The sequence below is a fragment of the Manis javanica genome, chromosome 8, assembly GCF_040802235.1.
Source record: "Manis javanica isolate MJ-LG chromosome 8, MJ_LKY, whole genome shotgun sequence".
Taxonomy (NCBI): Eukaryota; Metazoa; Chordata; class Mammalia; order Pholidota; family Manidae; genus Manis; species Manis javanica.
This window is the reverse complement of record NC_133163.1, coordinates 21,542,595-21,563,752: the sequence shown is the minus strand read 5'-3', so window position 1 is coordinate 21,563,752 and position 21,158 is coordinate 21,542,595. Positions and strand designations below refer to the sequence as shown.

At 33.1% G+C, this 21,158-nt stretch overlaps 1 protein-coding gene across 7 annotated transcripts in view; it reads right to left on the bottom strand.

The window, feature by feature from the left end:
* Nucleotides 1–21,158, bottom strand: part of CEP128 (centrosomal protein 128) — a 397,887-nt gene that overhangs the window by 308,944 nt on the left and 67,785 nt on the right. For all 7 annotated transcript variants that reach the window (XM_073242024.1, XM_073242028.1, XM_073242029.1 and 4 more), the window contains one exon: nt 14,484–14,600. In XM_073242024.1, the coding sequence (XP_073098125.1) occupies nt 14,484–14,600 (117 nt within the window). The remainder of the gene's footprint in view (nt 1–14,483; nt 14,601–21,158) is intronic.

Sequence of the window (21,158 nt, the reverse complement as noted above, 5' to 3'; positions counted from 1 at the left end):
AAGTTTGCTCTGTGCATGAAAATTCAAGCATAGAGTGAGTACAGGGTTGAAGAGATAATGCCCAAGATCTCTTCCAACTTCTCTTCAATAACAAGTTCTGAGGGAAAAAAAATTCCACAGAAGGAATACTACAAGTACTTCAGTGTCATCTGAAATTATCAAAACCTAATAAAGTAGAATGAATATAGGTTAAATAACGAGGGGCATGACAGAAGTAAGGACGGAAATCAAGAAAAACACTAGAGAACATAAGTCTTGGCCCTGCACATTTCAAGCTGTGCTAAATAGTGTTCAACCAGCTTTGAAAGACAAATCCCGTAATAGCCAATCATTCTTTTCCATCTTTTTCCTTTTTATCAGCATGTTGACATTAACAGGTCTTTAACAACCTTACCGAAGACAGTGTTTACTTTATCCTTGCAAAGAAAAAGTAGGTAATCCACAGGTAACAAACATTAAAGACAGGAGAAAATAATTAGAATGGCATAAAATGATAAGACAAAGAATAATGCAGTAAATCAAAACTATAGTGATTCACAATTTAAATGTCAGCCATAGATTGGTAAAGGCTTAGCATGCAGCAATAAGTAATGGGGCAGAACCACATTCATAAAAGAACTGCCTAAAATTATTTGAAAATGCAAAGTCTCAGCAAAAATGTCAACTATTCCACCAAATTTTCCCAAAAGGCCAAGAAGAGGCAACTATTTCCCCTCCAGGCTACTTTGACGCCTATGCAAAGCTGAAATAACAGTCACAGTATTTCAGTAAGGGTGCAAAGGTTTCTATATCCTCATCTAAACTGGGTGCCACTAACGGTCAAAGCAGCATTTGAAGTATCTTTAAATCCCTGGTCCCTAGCACAGTACCAGGCACATAGTAGGTACATGATAGCACAGGTCAAATGAATACTTTACTGTATTTACTAAATAGTTCTAACTAAATAGTATGCACCATTGAGTCATTCATTCCTTCAAGAAACAGTTACTAAGCCCTATTTCATGCCAGCCACTGCTCTGGTGCTAGAGACATAGCAGTGAATAAAACAGACCAAATGGCAACCTTCACCAAGCCTGCGTTCTGGTCAGGGAGACAGACAGATGGCAGGCAATGAAAAGTGTTATAAAGGAAATGGATAGCGGTGTGAGGGGCTCAGGAGTGAAGAAGGGGTATTTTATCTCAGCTGGTCAATAAGGCCTTTCCAAAGTAGAGTGCTGAAAGACATGAGGGCATAAGCAACGTAACTCTTTTCAGAGCCGAGAATTTCTGACTCTGGGAAAGGAAAATGCAAATGTCCAGAAGCAGGGGGCTGCCTGGAATGCCAACGGGAAAGCAAGAAGCCCAGTGCAGTTGCCCTAGAGTGGGCAAGAGGAAGAACAATAGCAAATTAGGGTCAGAGTGACCTTGTAGACAGGGGCCCTTACACTTCATTCTGAGGGGATAAAGAAATCACTGAAGGATTTAGAAGAATGATGTGGCATTACTTGATTCTGAGGGAAAAGACTGTAAGGAGGTAAGAATGGAACCAAGGTGCCTCCTGCACCAGCCTGGGCAGGAGATGACAGTGGCAAGGAAATAGATGAGAGGACTAGTGATAGAGGGGATGACTAGCTACCGATTCAGAAAAGTATTTTTAAATAGAGTTGACAGAACTTAATGATGGACTGGGAATGAAGAATGGGAGAAATGGAGAAAATAAGAATACAAAGGAAACATAAAATTAAAATTATTTTGTTATCAGGATGAGTATCCATCTTTTTAAGAAGAAGTAAGTCATACAAGCTAATTATTAGGATGAATAACACAAAACGATAGGATTTAGCACCATCTGTTCAAGTTCACAGGTCAGAAAAGGAAAAGACAGGAAATGGAGCTCCAGACACCCAAGTCTTCCCAGGCTTTGTGACTTTGAATCACAGCCTCACTATGACTTGTTTCCTATCCAAGACTGATACCAGCTAGCAGTGCTTTGGGATCTAAATCTCAAATAATAAACATGAAACTGTAACTTTTTCTCACTACCATATAAAGCCCATCAAATGACTATATGTTAAAGTTATAGAATAAATACTGTCCTAACTTGACCATAATATAGACAGAGATGTTAGAAAAAACTAAGCAGTTTCTCACTTCTTGAGCAATAAATAATACCACAGCTTCAGTATTAAAAATATAAATGGGATCCAGGATACTGAATAGAAATGCAAATTAACTAGAAATGCAATGAGTCATAATAGAGCTATAAAAAATGCTTTTCTATCAAGTAAAGAAAAACAAACAAGATTAGCCAAGGGAAGAACAAACAGCATTAGAACACCAGTAGAAAATGATTATAAGTAGGGTGGGTGGACAACAGAATGCAAAGGCAATGATTATTAAGAAGGAAAGGATAATTAGGAGAAAGCTTTTTGGATCTATTTAAGATAAAAATTTAGAGAAAGTGTCTTTGGAACACTCCTGTGTAGCTTAGAAGTATGGAATGTGGGAAAAAGTATGGGATTATATAATTCCAGTGAAATAAACTCTCATATCAATTATAGTCTCTAACTATTTTGTTATATTTAGGATTTTTCACAGAGCTATGGAAGAAGGGAGAAAAGAATGATAACCCTGAATGGGAAGTATAAAAGAAACTAACAAAAAGGGATAAAAATGACAATTTCAGTGTTAAGTATAACAGACATCTTAATATGTAATAATGTGTCTTATTTTACTTCTCAACAAGGAAAGGAATACCATTTCAAATTTAATTTTCAATAGCAGTAGTTAAATAATTAGACTTTTTTCAGTTGCTATGTGTGCCAAGTACACATTCAGGGAGCCCTAATCATAATCATTTTTCAATAAAGTTTAGCAATTTTAACAAAGGATGCCAGCTGGGTCACCATTTATGGTTCCATACTGACGACTAGTGGTCAAAAACATGCAGCAATTCTCTACTAAGTATTTAATCCTAAAATTTTTAATCATCTAAATTTGAAACATTTAATGTAAATTATGGGACAACCTAAATTATAATAACTTTCCCTTACAATGTTCTGAAAACTACAAAGTAAAAAAAACTATTTTCAAAGTCTCTTAGAAAGTCTTTTCTGTCCATTATTTGCAACGTCCCCAAAGTCAATCAGCATATGTTGTTGACCTGTAATAGGAACAATCCCATGAAGTTTCCGTTTATTCACATCTCCACAGCTGAATTCACACTGTTTCAGAAATACATAATTAATATTTTAAAGAGGATTTTCTTTAAGAATGCATGTACCTGGGCATTTCTTTTCTAAATTTGTCTTCCTAGCTTCATCAATTAAACACCAGGCTATCAGAAATCCAGCTGACCTAAATTTTCAATATAATTTGAAAAATAGTAACCTAGTATATCATAATGTTCTTGCTATAAAGTTGAAATATTTAAAATTTAATTGTGATTGTACACTCTTGCATATTTGTGGGATTTTGGTTAAATCATTTAAACTACTACATATTAAACTTTAAAGAAGTTAAAATTTGTTAACCTTCACTTTCTTCTCTGCAAGAATAAGAGCAGTAGAGTACAACAATGTATACAAACCTTTGAGAGAATGAGATTATTTTTTTTTTTGCCAAGAATGTTACATGTAGCTAAATGGTCATTCATACGTAAAAGCAGCATTCATTCCTTCAGTAACTATTACTGGAATGTCTGCTTTGTGGTAAACACTGTACTACATGCTCCAGAAACAGGTGTGCAGACATAACTCCTGCCAATGGAGTTTGTATTCTAGTGGGAAGGACATATAATAAGTGAGCAAACAACAACTATGGGCAACGTTAAATGTTACAAAAATAAATAATAATAAAATAATATGACATGATAGAGAGCAATGGGCAGAAAGGCCTATTATCGAAAATGGGAGCAGGGAATTTTTCTCTGAAAAGGTGACAATAATTAAACCTGAAGAATGAGAAGGAATAAATTATGCTGAAAGTCAGAAGAAAAATGTCCCAATAAGACACTGAGAGGAAATCACTATGGCTGGAGTACAGATTTTTCAGAATAACTTGTAGTCAAATATGTAATGTTTAAAATTTTAGAATTATCTAAAGAATGGAAATATAACCTACAACTTCAAAGGCAGCAATAAATACAAAAATAAACGTATAATACATTTCAATCCAATATAAAACAAGAAAGAAGGGGGTAGGGAAAAAAAAACAGAAAACAAAAAGAGACATTAAAGAAAAACAAAATGATAAAACATTTTCAAATGTATCAATAATCATAATAAAGGTAAATGGCTTGAATACAAGCCATTAAAAGATACAACTTACCAATGAGATTTTTTTAAGTCCACATTTTTATAAGAAACATTTCAAAATAAGACTACAGAGGATTAAAATAGAGAACAAAAACCCTATGCCATGAAAACAGTAACTCAAAGAATGCCACCATCAAGAGACACACTATATAGTAATTTAAAAAATAATTGACCAAGAAGTAATTAACTTACATCCATGAAGCCAGTCACAAAACAAAGAAAAACAGAGAAAAATCACAGAGATAAATTGACAATCCTTATCACAATGGAAGGCTTTAGACTAACAACAAAATTTACAAACAACCTATTAAATTTATGAGCGTGTATGTATGTGTGTATCACACATAAACATATAAAACTCCACATCCAAAAAACAGAAAATGCTTATTTGTTTAACTCATAGAATACTTACAAAAAGAACTGATCACAGTACTAGGTCCAAATGGAAGTCTCAACAAATTTCAAATAAATTAAATTTAAAATAAATAATAAAAAGAGTAAAAATAAGCATACACATTTGAAAATTCAAAAAACACTCCTATATAGGTCTTGATTTACAGAGAAAATAGTAATAGATATTATAAAAGATTTAGAAATAAACTACCATAAAAGAATAGCATATCAAAACATATAGTAATTTGATGATTGATTTACAGTATTAATTTTTAAAAACAGAAAAACCAATTATGTTTTGTTTAAATCTAAAACATAAGAATAATCCTGAAAATAAAAAGAAAGCAAGAATTAAAAGCAGAAATTGATGAATATAAACAAAGCTCCTCAAAATTGAAAGTTAAAAAAAACCCTATGTCTAGCAAGATGATTAAAGTAAAAGGGAAAAAGAATAACTAAATAATACTAAACAGGAAAAGTATGAAGTTTCAGAATAAGATTGAAAAGACAGCAAAACTTTTTGACTGGTTTCTGGATAACTTGTAAAATAATGAATTAATTACCAAATAAACTTAAAAAAAATTAAAAGTCTATATAAATAAAATATTGAAAAAATTTAAAGCCTCAGCTATCAAAAAGATAACTGGTACACAAAGCTTTATGGGTGAGTTTTAACAAACATTCAAGAAATAGACAATCCCTTTTCTAAATAAACAGCCAGGGAACAGAATCTACCTAATTGACTTTATGAGATTATTATAACTTTGCTTCCAAAACCAAAAAGACTTATACAAAGAAAACATAAGCTAATTTCAATCAAAAAATATAAGTATAAAAATCCTAAAGAAAGCATTAGCAAATTAACTCCACAACATATTAAAAAAAACTTATGGTCAAATAAATTTCTCAGGAATGCAAGAAGGGCTCAACATCTATTGATAAGATCAACCATATTTAAAATCAAAAGAGAAATACAGCAGCAAGAATATTTGATAAATTTCACAACCCATTCATGATTTAAGAAAAACAAAAACAAAAAACAACACAGAAACCTCTCTTGGCAACCAAGGAATAGAAGGCAATGTTCTAAGGCTGGTAGCATTCAAAACCAGGAGCAGACACAAAATTAACACTTTAGAAACAACCCCATAAAAACAGAAATACAGATTCTTGCTATCTTTGCTGTTATCCAACACTGCACTTGAGGTTCTAGCCAGCTTGATAAAACAACAAAAAAAGGATTATAAAAAAATAGACTAAATTGTCTTTAATCCAATATAATATGATTATCTATAGGCATACCTCGCTTTGGTGTTCACTTTTGTGTGGTATTCACAGTGCTTCACAGATACTGCATTTTTAATACATTGAAGGTTAGTGGTAATCCTACATCACCAAGCAAGTCTACTGGAACCATTTTTCAACAGCATTTGCTCACCTCTGTCAAATTGTGGTAATTCTTGCAATATTTCACACTTTTCATTATTATAATTTGTTATGGTAATCTGTGATCAGTGATTATGATTCACTGAAAGCTCAGATGATGATTAGCATTTTTTAGCAATGAAGTATTTTTAAATGAAGGTATATATAATTGTTTTTTGACATAATATTGCATACTTAATAGACTACAGTTTAGTGTAAACAACTTTTATATGCACTGGGAAGCCAAAAATTTCATTTGACTCACTTTATTGCAATATCTGCTCTATTGTGGTAGCCTGGAACAGGACCCCCAACATTTCTGAGGAATTCCTGTACAGAGCAGATAATATATCAATAAAGCTACTAACAAGTTACAAAACTAGTAAGATCATTAAGCAAAATTTTTGGATACAAAAGTCATATATAAAACCAACTGCACCCCTATATGCCACAAATAAGCAATTAGAGATGCAATAAAAGAAAATACCCCACTCACAATAAAAAGACATAAGGAACCCAGGAATAAGTCTAACAAAAGATGTACAAGACCTTTATAAGACAGTTGTAAAACATTATTGAAGAACATTAGAAAACACCTTCTTTTCAATTTGATCTATATATTTACTACAATTACAATCAAAACACCAGCAGGATTTTCATGAAACACACAAGTCATTATCATTTACCAAAATATAATGAAAGGTATAATGGAGTGAAAATGATATCAGTTCAGAAACAAACAGATCAATATCAAAGTATATAGAACCCAGAGAGGAATCACATGAAACTAGATATAAAATAGAAGAGGCATTTAAATCAGTGAGGAAACAGCAAATTATTCAAAAATGATGCTGAGGCAACTCATTAGTCACATAAAATATAACTTAAGTTTCCTTCCTCTTGGCATTAAAAAAGTAAAATGCCTGGGGGAAAACACAAATAATCCAGTATTTTTAAATGAGCAAAAGTTATAAGCAAGCTATCTGTACAGGCACAAATGCAAACTGCCAATACATGAAAAGATGGAAATTCACTAGTAGGGAAACACAAATAAATATAAAAATGGGTTAACACTTTGTACCTATTGGCCTGGCAAATATTTAAAAGAATTATAATCACTACTAATGGCAGAAGTGGAGAAAAAGGCTCCTCTCAACCACTTTGTTGACAGATATGTGAAAGTTAAAACCTTTTGGAAAACAATCTGGTAACCTCTATTATAATAAAAAGTCCATCCGTGTAATAAAAGATTAAATTGGAATCACATCAGCTAATTGGAGGTACTTCCAGAAAGTACTGGTGAGAGCAAAGTACATTTTTTATCATTTTTAATAATTACGTTTTTCAGTATTTTTAATAATCACATTTTATCAAAATAAAAATGTACCCCAAACACCATATACATGTGAAGGTATATACAGTCTATATATGTCCACGATAATTAAGAGCACCAAGAAAAATACAACAGGATATGTCCCAGGCTGTTTATACTGGTTCCTCATTTTTAGGGAGTGAGGTTAGTGACTGATAAAGAGAGAGCAGAGGGGAAGAATCAGGGGGAAAAAATGAACCAAGCAAATAAATAAATAAGGCTGCATTAAAAAAAGAGAATGTTTACATGAGCATTTGTGATATGATCATATTCAATTACACACTTATTTAAATTACATATGAATAATTTTCATACTAAGTAATTAAAATGTTACAAGAACTATGTAAGAAAACTAAGCATTGGATCAAAATGAGTATTTAATATGGTCACTACTCAGTGCATTCAACAGATATTTATTAAGTGAATACTATGTTAAATGCTAGAAATAAAATGCTCAAAACCAGTACAATTAAGAGAGACTATATCAGAGATGGTAATTAACAGTAATAATCTGAGACAACAAACCTCATAAAAAATATCACCAGAAACTAGACAGTGAGGAGAGCAAAAGCCATCTTTGCAAAAGAAGGACAAAGATAGTCAACGAACAGACCCATAGACCAATGGACCAGACTAGAGAGCCCTGATATAAACCCAACCATATATGGTCAATTAATATATGATAAAGGAGCCATGGACATACAATGGGGGAAATGACAGCCTCTTCAACAACTGGTGTTGGCAAAACTGGACAGCTACATGTAAGAGAATGAAACTGGATTATTGTTTAACCCCATACACAAAAGTAAATTTGAAATGGATTAAAGACTTGAATGTAAGTCATGAAACCATAAAACTCTTAGAAGACAACATAGGCAAACATCTCCTGAATATAAGCATGAGCAACTTCTTCCTGAACCCATCTCCTCAAGAAAGGGAAACAAAAGCAAAAATGAACTCATGGGACTACATCAAACTAAAAAGATTTTGTACGGCAAAGGACATCATCAACAAAACAAAAAGGCATCCCACAGTATGGGAGAACATATTTGTAAATGACATATCTGACAAAGGGTTAACATCCAAAATATATAAAGAACTTACACACCTCAACACCCAAAAAGCAAATAATCCAATTAACAAATGGGCAGAGGATATGAAGAGACAGTTCTCCAAAGAAGAAATTCAGATGGCCAACAGGCACATGAAAAGATTCCCCACATCACTAATCATCAGGGAAATGCAAATTAAAACCACAATGAAATATCACCTCACACCAGTAAGGATGGCCAGCATTGAAAAGACTAAGAACAACAAATGTTGGCGAGGATGCAGAGAAAGGGGAACCCTCCTACACTGCTGGTGGGAATGTAGTTAGTTCAACCATTGTGGGAAGCAATATGGAGGTTCCTCAAAAAACTAAAATAGAAATACCATTTGACCCTGGAATCCCACTCCTTGGAATATACCCAAAGAATACAACTTCTCAGGTTCAAAAAGACTATGCACTCCTATGTTTATCGCAGCACTTTTTACAATACCCAAGATATGAAAGCAACCTGAGTGTCCATCTGTAGATGAATGGATAAAGAAGATGTGGTACATATATACAATGGAATACTATTCAACCATAAGAAAAAAACAAATCCTACCATTTGCAGCAACATGGATGAAGCTGGAGGATATTATGCTCAGTGACATAAGCCAGGCAGAGAAAGACAAATGCCAAATGATCTCCCTCATTTGTGGAGTATAACAATGAAGCAAAACTGAAGGAACAAATTGGCAGCGGACTCAGAGACCCCAAGAATGAACTAGTGGTTACAAAAGAGGAGGGGTGTGGGAGGGTGGGTGGGGAGGAAGGGAGAAGGGGATTGTGGGGTGTTATGTTTAGTACACATGGTGTAGGGGATCATGGGGAGAACAGTGTATCACAGAGAAGGCACATAGTGGATCTCTGGCATCTTGCTCAATGATGGACAGTGACTGCACTGGGGTATGGGTGGGGACTTGATAATATGGGTAAATGTAGTAACCACATTGTTTTTTCATGTGAAACCTTCATAAGAGTGTACATCAATCATACCTTAATAAAAAATTAAAATATAAAATAAATAAAATTTAAAAAGCATGGCACAAAAGGCGGCCCAGATTTATCCTACACATGTAGCTTCACCCCCTGAAAAAGGACACTAAAGCAGGAGTTCGTGAATTTTCCCTTGCTACACACCTTCTCCTACATACTTAGCACACATGTGCCCATCCTGCTGCGGTACTCAGCGCCTCCAGTCTGAGGGCCCTGCATGTCACCCTGCTGTGTTATTCTCTACCCAGCCTAGTCACCTAGCCTGCCAGACAAAGGATTGAATTCTATAATTCATATCCCAAAGATGGAGAAAGTAAGTTGTATTGTCAGAGCTTTCCACAGTTTGTGTTTGATTTTTAACTCTCTGTTACTTCTAAATTCTATTGGTCTTTCTTAAAGCCCAGGGAGGCTGTTGAGATGGCCAATGTGAGAGGGATTTAATGGGCATCTATATAAAGGACATATAATATATCAATGGGGAAAGGGAAGCATGTACTACAAAATAAATATGTGAAAATATGAGGGATACCTACCAAAAAAAAAAGGGCACTGACTATGGAAAGAAGAAGAGGCCACATTAGCACATTTGCCGGACAAGGTTCTCCTCTAACTTGGCACAGAAGCCTCAAGGGAGATGCTAAAGCTATTAAGGAGACATTAGGAAAACATTCTTGGCTTCCTTGGAAGCTTCTCCCTTAATGAGTCCAAGCTAAATACATTAATAAACAGTACCCAAGGCTTTTCTAGATGAAGTATCCATATTACTCAGCATCTCTGGAGCCACAATGACATTTCTGGGAAGGAATGAATAACTATTTCTTTATTAGGTTTTTCCTCACAATTGGTACAAATGACAAAAGGTTAAGAAAAATATTGAAAAAAAATCAATTGATTAACTTTATATGGCCTTATTTTATTGACGATTTTATAATCTGGTTTTCTTATTTTATTTCCTATTTCATAATACAGTTTTCCATGAGAGCCAGACTGAAACTACTGAGCTAAGCTTTCATTTTACACTAACAATTCCTCACTTCAACTTAAGATTCCTTACTCCACAGACTTCTCCAAGAAGTACCTTTAAACCTTAAGGCACCTGATTCACCTTTGAGCATATGTGTCATCTTAGGTAATATTGCAAGCATAGAAATATTCTTGGTGGAGATAGATGGGAGAATTGACATTTTAATATGCTATGAAATGCTCTGAAAAGCTTATACAAATATAGACCCAGAATTTATCCCATGTTGTACATTTTAAGTAATTCAATTAAGATTAAAAAAATAACATTCAATTTACAAGAAGCAGCTAGTAAAAAAACAAAGTCAGGAATTCCCAAGATGCCATAGCCAAGAGTTAGAAATTTTATCTAAAATTTTATGTGAATTTTGGACCTGCAGAAAAGAGTTCTGACCTGGTTCAAAATCTAAATACCTCTTTCATGAACCTTGCACCCACCATTCCTACCCCACTCCACTAAATTTAACTAGCCAATGTTAGCTTACTATCAAATATCTTATCAAAAGGAGTCTGTAATATGATAAATGTACCCTAATGTTAAAGAAACACTTTATTTTTTTGTACAATGGTTCAGGGAAAGACTGATAGTGAGAAGCTGAACAATATTTGAATTCAATTAGTAAAAGTTCAGAGTATTAGATCATTCAAAACTTAAAAGAGATATATGAACTAATATAAAACACTCATCTCCCTGAAAAAGAGACCTCTATTGAGATACTGAAACAATACTGCTTAACATATGATTCTGAGGTCTGAAGGCCAGTGAAGGTCCTTACCAAGTTAAGAAAACCTGACATTCATGTGACTTAGCAGATGAGTAGTGGAGGCTCAGGAAAGGACGTGGATTACAGAGCATGCCTAGCCCTTTTGCTTAAACAAGGAGGCAGTGGGGGAGAAGAGTGTACAATTCTTCAAGAACTCTAAACAAGAAAAAGAGATTGGCTTTCCCCCAACCAATTTCCAATGATTAATACTGTGCTTTTCATTAAATGAGAACAAATAAAGCTCCAAAGACCAAAGGACCTCATTTGATCACTAAAAAAGAAATAGGTTTTAGCCAAAACCACAGATTGCCTACCTATAATATGATATTATTCCTAGGAATCTGACATCCTAGAATTTTTAATGAATATTCCTAATCTCTTAAATTTTAAATTTTTTATTTTTCACTAGCATTGAATTATTTATTTTAGGGAAGCAGAAGAGCATTAATGGCTAAAAGTCTAGGCTTACTTACCTATAGATTTAATTTCTGAACATAGTCAATTACTAGTATCATACCGTATAGGTATTTCCTAAGTATTTTTTAATATTGAAAAGAAAGCAAAGTATTTTCTCTCCTTAACATGACCTTTCTAGAACAGTGTAAGCCACTTAACTTGGGAGTAGGAAAACACACCGGTCTCAATCCTTTCCAGCTTCCACTGCACTGTTTAATCCACAACCACCTTTTAAAAACACATAGGTCACCGCTTACATTAAAGTGACAAAAAATGAAATTAAACATTTCTTATCAATAGTGATTCCCTATTGTATTTTCAGAGATGGAATTTCAAGTCACAGCTCAAGCATTTAGTCAAACTGACAATTACAATGAAAATATTCAGGCTCTGGTTTCTCAAGAGTAGGGTGGGAAGCAATCTTCCTCTCCCTCTTTCTTTGTAATTTTGTGCATTCTGCAAAGGGAGAAGAAAATAAGTACAGAAAATTTCAATAATTTTCTCTTGCAAAAAAGAACAATTGTCTCTTCAGTACTATTCTTATGCTCACCAAATGCAATCTGCCTTGAGAACAAATGCATAAAAATCAAGGTTTTTCTAAAAAAAAGGCTATCCACATGCTGTATCTAATTATTCAACAATGTATCCTCTTCAAAGTAATTGCCAGCTAACAAGGGTATGCCTCCTTTTGTGAAATGGAAGAAAATAGAATTTTAGAAAACAAAAGCGGATTTTTCTATAAGCTTACATTTTAACTTCAGGGTTGCAACTTTCATTCGTAATTTTCAATTAGCAGTGTCTACTCATACTTAAAAAAAATTTTTTTTAATGTGTCAATTTATAAGGATTAATGATCTTCAAAAACATACAAATGCATTTGTGGAACACCACTTTTAGAAAAAAAACATTGTATAAAAGAAAACAACTTGTTTTTAATCTTTTGTTTTCTTGTTTCTAATTTTTTATACTTCCTGTATAGATCTAAGAAACATTTCATGGGAATTTCAACATATTAATTTTCTGTATGATAGTAATAAAACATAATCAATATCATAAAATGATAATTCACAAATCTATACCAATAGAAATGAATGAATGACTATAGAAAAAGACAAAGCCCTTTCTCTCAGCAGGACTCCAATAAAAAATGTATAAGGAATAATAGAATGTGTAAAAAAATCACCAATTAACATTGCTTATAATTATGTTAATTATATTATATAATTATGTTATGCTGTTTATATTATACAGTTATATTGTGCAATTACTTATACAGATAATTATTATAGTTACTTTGTAATTACTTATAAAAGTTCCATAGAAGAATCAATAGATGTTAAAATTTGTGGGTGAAAATATGAGAAACGGGCTACTGTCAAGTTTCGAAGAATCTCCTCATAAAATAATTAATTAAAAAGGCAAAATAGTAAATTTATAGTAGAGAAAGCTGGCAGACAACAACTAATCAAATGTTCAGTTTTTACCAATAATGGGACAAATCAACATTACATGCCTCCTGATATGACATCCTAGTTTTCAGTTAAAGGAAACTAAAGAGACATGATAATCAAACGCTGTATGTGAACCTGTACTGTCATCCTAAACAAGAAAAGGACATTAGTGGAAAAATTTGAATGAAGCCCATAGATTAAATCATAGTATTGATCAAATGTTAATTTGCTGTGATTATGGAAGAGACCATACCCACCATATCACTTAGGTGTAAAAGTATTTTATAATTATGTCTGCAACAGAGCTCAAAAAAGTTATATATATATTATAACTTCATATATATTATATATATATTATATATATATATATATAATATGTTGAAATTCCCAGTTATATATATATTATAACTTTTTATTTTATATATATATAAAATAATAGAGCAAGTCTGGTAAAATGTAAACATTGGGAGAATCTGGCTAAAGGGTATACAGAAATCCTTTGTTCTGATTTTTCACTCATAAATCTGAAATTTAAAATAAAAGATACCTAAAGGGTAAGTAACCTCCATTTTGAATTGGTTTGATCACCGTGTAGCCAAGGAATGAGCAAAATTTTTCTATGAAAGGGCTCAACAGTCAGTACTTTAGGCTCTGTGGGCCATATAGTCTCTTTCACAATAATCCCATGTTGTCACCATGTCACAAAAGTACTCACAGATGAATTCTAAACAAATGGAGTGTCTGTGTTCCAGTAAAACTTTACTTACAAAAATAGGCAACAGGTCAGAAACTGCCTATAGGCCATAGTTGCTGACCCTGGTCTGGTTCATGACAAGGAAAATTAATCAGAATGATTACACTTTCAGTAAACATTTTTTGAGCACATGCCATGAGCTCATGCCATGAGCTATAGAGCATTAACTCATTCATCCTCATATCAACCTGATTAGGCAAATAATACTATTATTTCCATTTTCCACAGAAGAATGGGACTACAGAATTAAGGAACTTGGCCAAGATTATAGAGCCAGCAATAGTAAACACTGGGTTTGACCCAGTAGGGCTGTCTTCACACACTAAACTAATCAATATGCTATACTTCTCACATGTACTGAATTATACTGTCACATGCAACAATTAAGTAACTGTAACAATTTTAACAATGGCTTAATAACTATCCAAACTCAAGATTTGTACTCTAAGAAGGTATTTTTTACAAACCTCCTGTAGCTGCAAAGAAATAAGTCCCAGTTGATCCTGCCGTTTCTCCACCAGCTCTCTTTCTGTGCGCATCTCTCTTTCTATTTCCTGAAGCCGTCTCTCCACCCGATCTGAAACCTCAACATAAACAGATATAGTGACATTATAGAGCTATTAGGCAAAAAAAAACTAATTTGAAGAGATATTTTATACCAGATTCACTACTGACTAAAGCATTTAAGATTAGCTTCTTTGTAGTGCCCTTTTTAATGATGCTATTATAAAACAGATCACAAAAAATTTAAAGTTACAAAAGAAAACAATCATTAGTCCCCAATTAATCCAAATCTGGATTTTGATTTTTCCAAGTATAATAATTCAATAGATCAGAGTTCAAAGTAATAGAAAAGAGTGCCCTCTAGTGAGTTAGAAAGAAAATAACCAATTATGCCAACAACTGCATTTATTACACTATTAATGATAAACTTCTATCTATTTAGTTCTTCTTCATTATAATTATCTCTAAGCATGACCTGCCTAGGCAGCTTTTGATGTTTATGTGAAGTAAGTAATTAGAAGGGCTTTTCATTAACTTGTCAATCTTTTCTACTGTGATCTACTAAAAATAAACCAGCTGTGAAAGATCAAAAACTAAAGTCAAACAGAAAAATATTTAATTGGGACTCCTTAAAATAAACATGAAAGAACTTTTCTCTCTGATGAAAGATTTTCTTTGCAAAATGTTCTGTAAATCTAAATACACTTCATGTGTATCATTATATAGTCCCCTAAATAAAATTTACCCATGTGATGATGTGTGTATTTGGTGCAGGAGGACAGTGAACATAAGACATTTATATTCACTTAAGGGAACCAGTACATAGAGCTCTGTTACAAGAAACCTTTTGCCACCAATTCTACACCAGAAAGGTCCTGGCCACAAGAACCCTTAGTAGGACCATCGTAATGTTCTAAACTATATTATGGTAATGGTTGCACAGCTCAGAACATTCACTAAAAATCATTGCATTATACACTTAAAACAGATTAATTTTATAGTAAATCATACCTCAAAAAGGTATTTAAAAAGACAGTGGCAAATATAAGCTTAATTAATTAATAAATGCCAAGCAAAAATATTCTATCAAAAAAATGAATTAATATTTACTAAGACTGATAAGTCTTGAGTTTCCAAGTTCTAGGGCTTAAAAACAATTACATTAGCCACGATAATCACAGTGCTTTACTAAAAACTCAAAATACCCTTTGGCATCAAACTTGTAGTATATACTAATAATAAACCCTAATATCCCAATAAATAATTTAGTACTGCATCTGAAACAAATATAGTACTATAATAGAAAACAATATTGGATAAATACTAAAAAATAAAGTTAATTTGTTCAATTTTTATAAATTGGAAATACCTTTATAGTTCACTATGAATATAAAATTTAACTAATGGTAATACCAAAAAAAAATAGTACAGAATCACCTCAAACTCATTAGGATGGTTATGATCAGAAAAAAAACAAAAAATAAAATAATAAGTGTTGGGAAGGATATGGACAAACTGAAGCCCTGGTTCACTGTTAATGGAAATGTAAAATTGTACATCAGCTATGAAAAACAGTACTGTGGTTCCTTAAAAAATTAAAAAATAGTTACTATATAATTCAGCAATCACATTTCTAGGTATATACCCAAAAAATTTGAAAGTAAGGTCTTAGATATTTGTACACGTATGTTCATAAGCAGTATTACCCACAGTAGACAAAAGATGGAAGCAACTCAAGTGTCCACTGACAGAAAAACATATAAACCAAATGTGGCTTATACATACAATGGAATATTATTCAGCTTTAAGAAATAGGAAAATTCTTACACATGTTACAACATGGATGAAACTTAAAGACATTATACTAAGTGAAATAACCAAATATTGTATCATTCCAATTATATGAAGTTTCATTCTGATTATATGACAAGCTAGAATAGTCAAATTCAAGGAGGCAGAAAAGAATGGTAGTTGCCAGGGGCTGGACGATGATGGGAGTGGGAGTTGCTATAATGGGTATAATTTCAGTTTCGCAAGATGAAGAGAGTTCTTGATTTTGTTGTACAACAATGTGAATGTACATAACATTACTGAACTGAGTAACTAAAAATGGTTAAGTTGGTAAATTTTATGTTACATATTTTATAATTAAAAATAAAGAAAAAACAGAGAATCATAAAAAAGAAATATAATCAGCTAGTGCCATCCATCAAAAAAATACATAGTATTTTTTTGTGTACTTCCAGAAATTTTTCCGTGCATACGTGCATGAGCAGGCAGATCCGTATCCAATACACATCAAACACATTTCCATCTCACTTCGTCTTAAACAAAGACTGGGTATTATATATAGTGTTTTATAAATTTTTGCAGTTCATATATCACGGACAACTTTCCATGACAAGTAAATCTACATCCTGTTCTTAACAAATGCACAGTTCTTCATAATTGGTTAAAATACTTCCCAGTTGACAATAGGACATTATTTTTGCTAGTATATGCTAAGACAAATACTCCTATATAAGATTATTTTCGTAAACTCAAGACACAATCTTTAAATGGAATTGTTTAATCAAAAGGTATGAATCACAGATTTAAAAAAACATGGAAATAAATAAAATAAAACTTGGAAGTGTTTTGGATTGTTAATCCAAATCTTTAATTCTAAAAAGAACACCGAGGAGATTAAGTGAGGAAAATGAGCCCAATACAAGTCTCCATACCCAGCAGTATCTTATTATCCCAAGGTCCATTTTCATGCATCCATTCAAAAAGCATGCACACACTAATTTAAGACTAATATTGAATTCCAGTCAAACTTGTGATGACTGAAGAGCCAAAGAATCCAGTTTAGACACAGCTGGATTCAGAACCTGGATTCAGAAACAGTCAGATAATAACATGTTTTAAGCCAGTAAGCTTAGGGATACTTGTTATGCAGCCACAGATAATAATATAATTTTTCAATTGATTTTCAAATAAATCCTCATCCAGGAAATAAGCTTGAGTCTGATGAAGAGAAACATACATATATGTGCCATTCCACCCACAAAATTTCTATCCATTCCATAGAATTTTGTTCTCCATTTCAAAATATCATGATTTTCACCAGTATTAACCTTTTCTGTAATCAAAAATAAATAACCACCTCTTTACTCCCTGTATCACCTACTGACCTTGTGATTAGCCTTCTAAATGAAACACACACTATTTGAGCTATTCATGTAATTTAATCTCTCAAAAAAATCAGTATCATCTTCCATAAAATGGGGATGACTTGTCCTGCTTGCCAAATAAAGAAGTGTAGATCAAAAAATACAGAAGCAGTGGGACAAAAAATTCAGATGATGTCACAAAAACTAATAGTTCTTTTCCAATATCTACTCCTCTACCCTCATTTCTTCCATAGTAAATGAATTTTTATCTAGATAGATGACTGCCGAATATACACAACACATTTTCTGGTCACCTAAACTGCTAGCTGTCCTTGTTACTTAAATTCAGTGGGATACAAACATCAATGTCAAGTGACAACTTCAAGAAACTATCCATAAGGAAAGCACAAAGGTACCTTTTGTTCTCATACTCATCCCTTCCTCCATCTTGCTGCCTAGTACAAACATGTTACCATCTTAGCCCATGAATTTGAGGCCATAACAGCAAAAAAAGACAAGCATGAAAGAGCCAGAACCCCTTTTACATTTTGTGTAAGAGCACCACATGGAACCCTGACTCCCTAAAGACCTTTCACAAGAAATAACTCTTTATCTTTTTTAAGCCACTCTTACTTGGGTTTTCAATTACTTACAGCTGGAACTGATCCTAACCGATAAAAGCACTGAGTGAACTGCAAAATGATAAGCAAGTACACCTACTGCCTTATACAACTGTTACAGCATGGGAAAATCACAACAGCCTTGCTCTGGTTACTTAGGCCTGTAGAACACTGTAAGTAATAAAATGAGCACACACTACAGCTAGTCAATAGAAAAATAAAACTATACACAAACTAGCCATTATTGAAAATTAATAAATACAAAGTATTTTATTTTTTCCAACAGTGGTAAAATTATAGTCACTCTATAAGGCCACCAAAATATCTTTATAGATCCAATCATCCAGACAGATCAATACACTCAAAATATATTCCTTTATCCACTGCTAATACCCTGAATCACACAACTCTAAGTCAGCAACAATCAAGAACCTAAAATAAATATTTGGATAATTCTAATTTTCTCTTTGCCTATTCTTTGTCATGTTACTTCTGTGTTATACTTATATATTAGGGTACAGTCAAGGTTCTTTCAAAAAGATCAAATTTACAGCAGCTAAATTTTATTTCTCTCTCATATTACAGTCCAGAGAAAAGCAAGACAACTGGCAGGCTCCTCTGCTTCCTAAGACCATTCAGAGACCCAGGTTCCTTGCACCTGTTGCTCCACCATCCCCTACGTTGTTATCGTCACCTGCACCGTTGGGGCTGGATCAATGCTACATCCCCATTTCAACTTACATAAAGGGGCAGGCAGTAGTGGGGGATTGCTGGACAAGTGGCTGTAGTTTCAAGGAAATAGCTAAGAAGTTGCACACATCACTTTCACTCACACTTAGTCACATGGTCACAACTTAACTGCACAGGGAAACTGGGAAAAGTCATATCTGAGTAACCATGTGCCCAGATAAAACTGCATTTATACACAGCACTGCAGTTAATGATCTTGTACATGTGCCATTTTTCACATGGGAAACTAAACTTCTAGTAGTGGGCTTACAGGATTAAAGTCTGTGTTCATTTGTAGTTTGTGTGGGACAACAGTGTGGGAGGGGATGAAGGGAGGAGTGTGGGGATCTGATGCCAAAGGGAAAAAGGCACTAAATATAAGAGGCAACGTAGAATTAACATAACTTCAACATATATTGTAATTTTAAGACAAACCACTTTTCATCCATTTTTGGAGAAAGGTAAGATAAATGCTAATTCTCAGATGAAAGTATTAAGAGTACATTTAAAATACTAATCATAAAATTAAACATGTAACAAATTACAAATGAATACAGACTTAAATCCTGTAAGCTCACTACTAGAAGTTTAGTTTCCCATGTGAAAAATGGCACATGTACAAGATCATTAACTGCAGTGCTGTGTATAAAAACAAAAGACTAAAACAAGCCAAATGTCCATCAATAGGAGACTGTTAAGTAAATTATGGGACATTTATTCAATTGAATGCTTTAAATGTTAAAAGAAAGGAATTAGAAAGCTCAGTCAATGCTAATACAGACCAATCTCAAATCTCAAAAAATACATTAAATGAAAAAGACAATATACATACCACTGTTTAGTATGCTACCTATGAATTATGTAACAAAATGGAGAGCATGAAAGAAAGGCCTCTCAAGGTGGTGACATTTCACCTGAAACGTAAATAGGAGGGAGCCAGTGCAGCAAAAATTGGGGGAAAGGAAAAAGAAGCCAGATAGGGGCAAGTGTAGGAAGATGGAGACCAAGTTCAATGCAGGCCACTGGAATAAACTCAGTATAAATGATGGTGGCTTAGACATTAGATGAAACTAGATTGAATTGAGCAAGATTTCAGAAATAAAGAAGGTCAAGATCTTATAATGGCTTGGAAGTGTGGTATGAAGAAAATGATCTGGAGTGAATCCTCGGTGACCACTGGATGGACTGTGAGGCAATTTCCTGAGACAGGGAAGACCAAAGGAAGAACAAGTAAAAACACTTCTGAAGAGAAGAGCATGGACTCCGTACCCAATGACAAAGTGTTTATTTAATCTTTTGGGTGATAATCTCCAATAATAAAAATTATTTTAAAGACTGCATTTATTATTGCCTCCTCATTTTTATATTCTATTTCTGAGACCTCAGAGAAAAATATTAATTATCACCTAATACTAAAAAAAACATTATCAGAGTCCATATTAATAATTAAATTTACTACTAAGATATCAAAAGTCCTAATCTCTCTATTTAGGTATAAAAACAACAAAATAATAAGAATGACAATTAGAATAGCTTTTAAAGTTGGCATTTAACAAAAAGAGCTAAAACAAAAGCAAAAGCATTTTGTTTATGAGATTGTATTCTGGTCTTTCAATATGCTGATTCCTCAGGTCTTTAACAATATCTGTTTGTTTAAAATACATTTCAGTGAATATTTGTTATCTATCCTCCTGCTGTAATCTATGCAATAATACGTTATCCTAAATGCATTGTTGAAAGAATTCTTAGAGTTCAATTAATGACTCTTCCAGAAACAGGTTGATCCATGTTTACATTTTTAGTTTAAAGACTGATCCTCCTATAGAAAATGAAAATAAAATTGACTTCTTTCTTCCATGAATAATCAAACTTAACAAGCACTCATATCACACTCAACTGGGTAAAATCCAGACAACTAATGAACTGAAATTTCCCCTGTCGTATGAGGCCCATGCAATACTGATTGTTTATTATGACATTAAGTGCTAACAGAAAATATTTCCCATAACATCATGCTATAAATAATAACTATTCACTTCCAATGGGCAGTTTGAAAAAAAAACAAAAATCTATGATTCACAAAGGATTATTAACAAATTAGATCTTGGCATGTGCAGCAGGAACCAATATTTTT